Source organism: Montipora foliosa, chromosome 7, assembly GCF_036669935.1.
Source record: "Montipora foliosa isolate CH-2021 chromosome 7, ASM3666993v2, whole genome shotgun sequence".
Classification (NCBI taxonomy): Eukaryota; Metazoa; Cnidaria; class Anthozoa; order Scleractinia; family Acroporidae; genus Montipora; species Montipora foliosa.
Genome location: NC_090875.1, coordinates 29,777,018 through 29,784,517, shown reverse-complemented (window position 1 = coordinate 29,784,517; position 7,500 = coordinate 29,777,018). Strand labels below are relative to the sequence as shown.

Genomic DNA, 7,500 nt, shown 5'->3' with positions numbered 1-7,500 from the left:
TCATTGGTTTATTTATATTTTCTCGCAGCGACTTGTTGCCGGAAGTGTACACACGATGCGACAACGCTGCTTTCGCTGATTTTGTCGCTCCGATAAGTCGCACGAATTCAAACTGGTTTGAATTCGTGCGACTGATCGCAGCGACAAAATTCTGCCGCAGCGACAATGATTTTCATGAAATAAACCGTGTCACACAAGGCGAATTGTTGCGGCGACTTGTCCCCGCGATGTGTCGCAGCAACTTATCGCCTAGTGTGTCCAGGCCTTTAGACTTTTTCTGGGGCTTGTTCACAAGTAATCACGTGCCAATGTCATAAATGAATCTGCACGGGCGTCGTCTCATCATCGCGTGCCACTTGCACGTGCAACAGAAGTGGCACGTGTTTTAAAACGAGTTACGTCATCATCGCCATGCTATGAATCTTTTCCGTTTTAAAACAGTCTACATAGCAGTTTTGCTTATAGCGATACAAGGAAAAGATTTTTCTTCTTACGGTACTAGCATGGAAATACCAACAAGACTTATCTACGGAAATGCTGATTAAGACAGCATGAGAGTGGCAAACATTGCGTACCGTGAATAGTTTGAAGTGAGGATCATTAAATAAGAAGCTACTTCTTCAATAATATGAATTATTGAAATTATACAAAAAAAAGCCATACGTTTACAATCCATGGAGCTTACTTCTCGTTTGGCAGCCGCGGGCGGAAAGGCACAACCGAAGCAGATCGATCAAATCAATCCAACTGTTATGTGGAGCATAAGGATATGGAGACGACTGAGGATTATGTGAGGTGCCCACAGATGCATAACATGACTGTCCATATGTTTGTTACTGTCACGCAAGTACACTTTTATTTCGTAGTTCTTTTGCTTTCATTTTGAGTCGTTTTTGACGAGTGTACGCCTTTGTAAATGGTTGCGTCACACAGCATAAGAAAGAGACTATGACAACATCATGTGCGTCACGCTATTTGTTACCAGCGAATGGTGCAATCGAGAAGAACAAGAATCTTGAATTGTGGTGATGTCCATTTAGCAATTTTTGTCTTCAGTACACGGGTAAGTGCTGCATTCTTAGAGTAAAGAGCTTAAATTGACCGGAAAATTTATTGAATAAGTTAATACTGTAAGCTGGAGGCTGCGATCATTTGAAGGGAACGCTTTGATCTTAAAGTGAAATGTGTTAAGGTCGATAAATGATATAAATTAGCAATATCATTTAATACCGTGCTGGCACCTAACAAAGAGAACTTATGCTCCCTCGCCGCCGGATCTATGAGATACCGGAGAGTCGATTTTCACGTCGAAGTTAACATGGAGAGGATTCAGCAAAATTGATGTGAAATGTTAAAAGATATAACTCCGTGGATACTGCCAAAATCATCAAAACTTCTGAAATCAAACAAGGGTACATCTCTTCTTCTAAACATACCATGGAAAGCACAAGGGTAAGGCATCCGACAATTTCTTTGTAACGGCTTTCGGTACATTTTGTTATAAAGCACGCGATCACTGATTTGCATACTTTTCCAACCATGCAATAATATTGACATACGTCCACTTTATTTCATCACGATAATGGTTAAAGCTAATGCTTATGGGGTCGTGCATCTAAAGTACAGTTACACATAGTAAAGTAATAGGTTTACAATAATTTACGGTTGTTAAGACTAAGTGCTTGAAATCCTAAAAATATATAAAATCGTCATCACTGAAATTAGTAGTAGAGGCAGATGTTGCTTTAAAATTAAAATCTTTTAACACTTTTATCTTATTCAGTCTAGAGTCTAGAGTTCAACGTTCAGTGCGGGTTAAGTCCGGATGCCTGGATGCAGTTGCATTCCAGAGAATGGCGCCCCTACAGACTGTTCTAAATAGCGAGATTGAAACCTAGGAACACCAATGTTTTCTGATCTTCTTAACGAGTACTCGGTATTTCTCTTAGTAACAATGTTATCACTTAATGCAGGGGCACCCAACGTCAATTTTCGGAAAATATCTGTTCGCAAGACGATTTGAGATCTAGAATTTTCGGAACATTTCTTGAAAAAATTTCTTGCTTGTCTGCCTCTCCTAGGATTTTCGAACATCTGATAAAATGGTATAATTGCTCATTTTTAACGGATTTTTACCCTAAAAAGGTCACCTAGAATTTTCGGGAGCCTTTTTTCTGGCTGAAATTTTCGAAAAGGTAAGTTTTGAACCCTATAATTTTCGGATCGCTAGACTTTCAGCTAGGAAATCCGAACAGATGAAAAATTTTTAGGGGATAAAAATATGTCTATATCTACCGTTTAAATACTAAAATACGTTTAACAATACTATGTCTAAGTGATTTTGAACTATATTCTCGTTGGATGCCCCTGTTAATGGTACAGGTAGTCTGTCATTGTAAGCATTATGCATTGAGCTTCTTTGTCATCAAAATTAGTAACTCAACAATACTGGCTAAAGAAAGTCGAGACCCTTGTCAGATTAAGTTCTGTGAAGAGCAAATCAAGTTAACAGGGACACCAAACGGCAAATTTTTAGAGGTTTCCGACAACCCCAGTCCGGCCTTTGTGCTAAGTTTGATTTGATTTCTTAATGGCATCATTCCATTTTCTGACGCCATATAGGGAAGATATCTGTTTACAAACATTGCTTTTGTTAGTCAAATGCGCCAACTGCAAGAACAAAAGACCCTTTGTTTCGACAGCCAATGTTGCTCTGGTTGACTCATTAATGACAATAGGTGACGTGAACGATATCTTCCCTAGGGTCAAACGCGGCGTAAACTGCAATACTTGAAGACAGTTTTTTGTGCAAGGGCCAGCTGAACGAAGTGAATGTCTGGGATTTTTGCCGAATTCAAACCTCTATAACTCCGCTACAAAACGGCAGATTTCAAAAATTTAAAAATATTTTAGTCATTTTATTAATTTCATTCATTCAACGGAAAATTAGATCATTGCACAAGGCGCGAAGTCTGAAAAATGGATGTTAGAAATCTCCTCATGTTGCTTCAAAATTTCGCGGAAATTTGCATTGTTTTGATTGCAAGGGTTTATATGAAATTTACAAATTCGTTTACGGTCGTTATGGCTTGATTCTGATCGCCATACTTTACGAAAATAATCACAATAGAAGTGCTTTTTGAAAGGTGTTCTCGCTATCCACAACTGTCAAAACCTTAAAGTGCCCCTGTGATCAAAAAAACCACTTCCTTTTTTCCTTCAGATTTTGAAAGTTTGTTTGCTTAACACCTGACTGGCAAAATTTTGAGCTTTGATTTTTATCCAAAGGCCGTTTACTTTGAGTGTAAGTTTTGGATTTGACTGTCCGCCATTACTCACGTTAAAAACTGACTGATTGGACCTCAGACGGTTGGATCCAGGGAAAAGTGACGTCAGAGGCTCACTAGCTTAAAATTTCAGCGTGTTAACGCAGCTTATTATATATGCAAAGCGTGAGTTTAAAAGTCTGAAAGCCCAAAACCCCCGTGCTGCATATTAAATTAATTCTGCGGCGTACACACGCATTGCATTCTTAAATTAAACTAGTGAGACTTTGACGTTATTTTCTCCTCAATCCAGCTCTCTGAAGAACTTAAGGAGGCTCGAAATAGTTTCTCCTTTTTTCAAACAAATAAACATATTCTGTCCTTAGATACAGTTAGGCCAATCATATCAAGACGAAATTTGGCCAGGGTATTAAGTACCTATCGTAGATTTCTCACATTATGTTTTCCTCCAAAATAATGTTACCATGGCAACGATATTAGGCATTTCTTTGAGCCTTAAAATCAACATATGTGGTCCGTTTTGGAGAAACGGGACGGTGAAATTTTCCCATTCATCGTTACCAGATAATGTTAGAAGTACTCTCTAAAATATTTAAAATTCGACAAAATCTGTAGGTCAGTTTTTCAGAAAAATAAGTTTTTTTGAATTGTGTCTCTAATTATTTTTTTCACCTACAGAATTTTTTTAAATTTGAAAGACAAACGCTTTAAATTAATCTAAGCTAACATGCAAAAAATGAAAAAAATTCACCGTCCAGAAGCAGAGATATAAACGAGTAAAGTTGCAAAATCAGGAAAAATTAGGGGGTTACAAGATCAGCATTTACGCATGCGTCACCCGCTCATTCGAGTCCCCGCGCGAGTGGAGCTACAGATCAACACAAACGGATTTAAGTAACGATTAAACCGTTTAAGTAGAATTTTCGCAGTTTTCGTGAATAGGAGATGTCTATTTATATGCCATGTGTATAGGAATTGGAGAAAGGTAAGCGTAATTAGCGGTATTTGTTTATTTCTGGTGACCCATTTAAATCATGAGCTGACGCAAGCAGCTTACGAATTGCGTGTGTGGCTTACGCGCGCGCGCTCAGCTGAAAACCCTTTCGAGCCTCCTTAAAGTTACTAATGGCGTACCATTAAATAGGAAAGTTAAAATAAACAGGTGCCTTTTTGAAATCAAGGCTAAAAATTAAAGTTTGGTCGCTTAGTGTTTAGTTAACACAGTTTCGAAATCCAAAAAAAATAAGAATTGATTTTTTTTTCACATGGGCACTTTAAACAAATACTTTGTGTTGGATATGAAAATTGGGCAAGCACGTAATTACGTGTGCTTCTGGATAATAGCCGTCCGGTAAACTCGGCCTTCCAGTGCCGGAGCTAACAGTATACATGTTGCAAGGCCAATCCAAATAGACCAGTACTTACTACATTTGTTTTGCTTTTCTTCCTTGTACAGGACATGCGCGAAGGCTCTAGATGATGCGGAAACAGCAAAGCGCTGTTTCAAGTGATTCTTGCTCCGTACGGCTAAACCATTGCTCTGCAAATTGCAACTGCTCTGAGATCCCACAGCCAGATGCCTGCTGGTCTTGGGTTGTTTGCCTGGCATGTTCTGTTTCTAACACGATTATTGTTGGCATAATCATCAGCTATGGCGTCATATTTCCTACTCTGTTAGAAGAATTTCAACAAGGAAAAGCCAAGACGGGTTAGTTTAAACCTATAGAATGATACCTTAAGTCAAATCTGTTTGAGTAAACGAAATGATATATGTCCATAACTGCGAGGATCATGACCTTACTTGATCTGATCTATTTGTGTGTAACTCAAGTTTAGCTGTGCGTACATCCCGGGGGGGGGGACTCCAATATGAAACAGACGGGGATGCTCGTCGGAAATTTTGAATTTAACCCCTAAAGGAGACCAATCTAGGCGTGGCTTAAGCAAATTTTGACCCCTAAAGGAGACCGTTTAAAAACACAAAAATACGACACGCAATGAGTTTTAATGATAAAAAGGCATAATCATCGAATGCTTTTATCTTTAAAAGGAAATTTGACTTCTGTTCCTCTTCGCGTAATTCTGTGTTACTTCGCAGAACCCTAAACGAGACCTTGGTGGCATAAAATATTGGCGCTTTGCCCGGAACACCCTAAGCGAGACCAAAATCCAAAATTTACACCCCTAAGCGAGACGACGAGCATCCCCGTCTGTTTCATATGGGAGTCCCCCCCCCGGGGGGATATACATATTTCAGTCCTACCAGTTAAGAAGGAGATTTGTCATCTGAAATTAAACGATTCCAACGTTCGGCCAACATTGGCTTAACATTGGGCTAACAATGGAGGCAACAATTACAGGAAATTGATTGAGAGGAGCTAATGAAATATAATCTTGGACAAATAGAGTTGCGAGTGTCTTCCATTTTTCAAACTTTACGATCATAACTTGAAAAGGAGACCAACAAAACCTACTTTTCCCAACCTCACCCAAGACATTGTTATAAAATTTACCTCAGGGAAAATGTTATTTTTTAAATTTGAACCAGGAAGTTATATATGTCGAATCAATTTTGTTCAGGATTGTAGGAACGAAAAAAGGGTTTCATCAGGGCGTTTGCTTGATCTAGTGTTGTTTAACGTTGTGTTCCAGTGGGAAAGAAAATATTAAGCCAGTTAAGCACTGTTGCAATAACCTTTCAACAATGCTGAGTGACCTGTTCAAACTTTATTTCAACAACTAAAGTGATGAACGCGTTTTAAGGCAAATACTGAAACCATTTAATCGGGTCTTACAAATTTGTAGCAAGTCGCCAGATCGCTTTGAATTTGTAAATTCATTTGTACATGATGGGGGGTTCGGCTTTTTTTCATTCCTGTGAGAAATCCCATTGTACTCAATAAACCTTTGTTTTCCCCTCCTCAGCTTTGGTTGGTTCATTAGCTATGGTCGGTGTTGGGATTTTCAGCACGTTAGTTGCGAAGGTCTACAATCGATTCGGACCACGAATAACTGTTACCTTTGGAGCCGTCATTTGTTCAATTTCCCTGCTGACAACATCACAGTGCAACAATATATACCTGGTATTGCTAACATACGGCGTCGTCTTCGGCTTTGGTTCCTGTTTCATTTTTCTCCCTCCTTATTTGGTCATTCCGAGGTACTTTGTCAAAAGACGCTCCTTAGCAATAGGGGTCGTTGCTATGGGCGTCGGTGGGGGTATGTTCGTGATGAGCCCCATCATGAAGGCCCTTCTTGATGCGCTTGGCTGGCGGAGGATGTTTATGGTCCTTGCTGGCTTTGTGGCCCTTTCCGTTCCTCTCGTTTGTGCTGTACAACGTATGCTTCCAGAAGAAGTGGTCGACAAAGCAGAAGATATCGCTGAAGAAAGATGTTGCGAGGGAATGTGGTCTGTCTTTAAAAACAAGCGATTTGATATCATCTTTCTGTCAATGAACCTTTTTTATATTGTGCACTATATCCCTTCAGTTCATATGGTACGTTATGTATTCTTTGATTCAAGGATTTTTTTGCTGTTACTCCATCTTTATTTAAGGTGGCTCAAAACAGTTTCAACGCTTCCAAGTAACGCTCTTATTAGAAGGATCGGTACTACAACGCTGTATGATGTATTAGGAAAATTGCGGTAACAAATAAAACACGGATTATTGCTGAACAAGATACAGTAATTATTGTGACATAATAAGTCACCGTGGCAACGGGGCAGCCCTGTCAAAAAACCCCGAACACCCTTTATTTTGTCTTAAGTTGCTTGTATCTCAAAAACGAACTCGGTGACACCCGTATTTTATTTCTGAAATGTGATCAGAACGACTACAACTACATTATTCAAAAATTACTTTAAATAATCAATAAATATAACTATAATATTAAATGACAAAGTAAAACCTGCTTTACATGAGTGCCGTGTATAGAATTGAGCTGTGATTCAGTTAATGGGAATACGGAAGCCGAGATAATTTCCACTGCAAAAAAAAAAAAAAAAAATTGCAAAACTAAGACTGATGTTTAAACTGAAATTTATCTTGCTTTTTCAGGTTCGCTATTGTGAAGATTTAAACATATCTGGCTCTCATGCGTCTACCCTCTATCTCTACAGCGGGCTGACGTCAATGCTAAGCCGCCCCTTCATTGGCTGGCTATGTGATATAAAATTCGTCAGCGCGTTACACATTTACCAACTTGTTGCGGG

At 39.1% G+C, this 7,500-nt stretch overlaps 2 protein-coding genes across 4 annotated transcripts in view; one reads left to right on the top strand and one right to left on the bottom strand.

Annotated features, from left to right (window-relative positions):
- Window positions 1-803, bottom strand: part of LOC138010070 (monocarboxylate transporter 4-like) — a 6,859-nt gene extending 6,056 nt beyond the window's left edge. Inside the window, exon 1 of the mRNA XM_068857033.1 lies at window positions 664-803. Coding sequence (XP_068713134.1) covers window positions 664-676 — 13 coding nt within the window. The 5' untranslated portion in view covers window positions 677-803. The remainder of the gene's footprint in view (window positions 1-663) is intronic.
- A 120-nt stretch (window positions 804-923) lies between these two features.
- LOC138011753 (monocarboxylate transporter 13-like) overlaps window positions 924-7,500 on the top strand; it is a 9,497-nt gene continuing 2,920 nt past the window's right edge. For 2 of the 3 annotated variants that reach the window (XR_011124777.1, XM_068858912.1), the window contains exons 1-4: window positions 924-1,063; window positions 4,744-4,995; window positions 6,213-6,784; window positions 7,346-7,500. The exon at window positions 7,346-7,500 is cut by the window's right edge and continues 215 nt beyond it. Coding sequence is in view for 2 of the 3 variants with exons in the window: in XM_068858912.1 (XP_068715013.1) it covers window positions 4,764-4,995; window positions 6,213-6,784; window positions 7,346-7,500 (959 nt within the window). In the remaining variant the exon portion in view is untranslated. Of the gene's footprint in view, window positions 1,064-1,139; window positions 1,453-4,743; window positions 4,996-6,212; window positions 6,785-7,345 lie in introns of those variants that run through there. The other variant, XM_068858911.1, reaches the window with a different exon arrangement.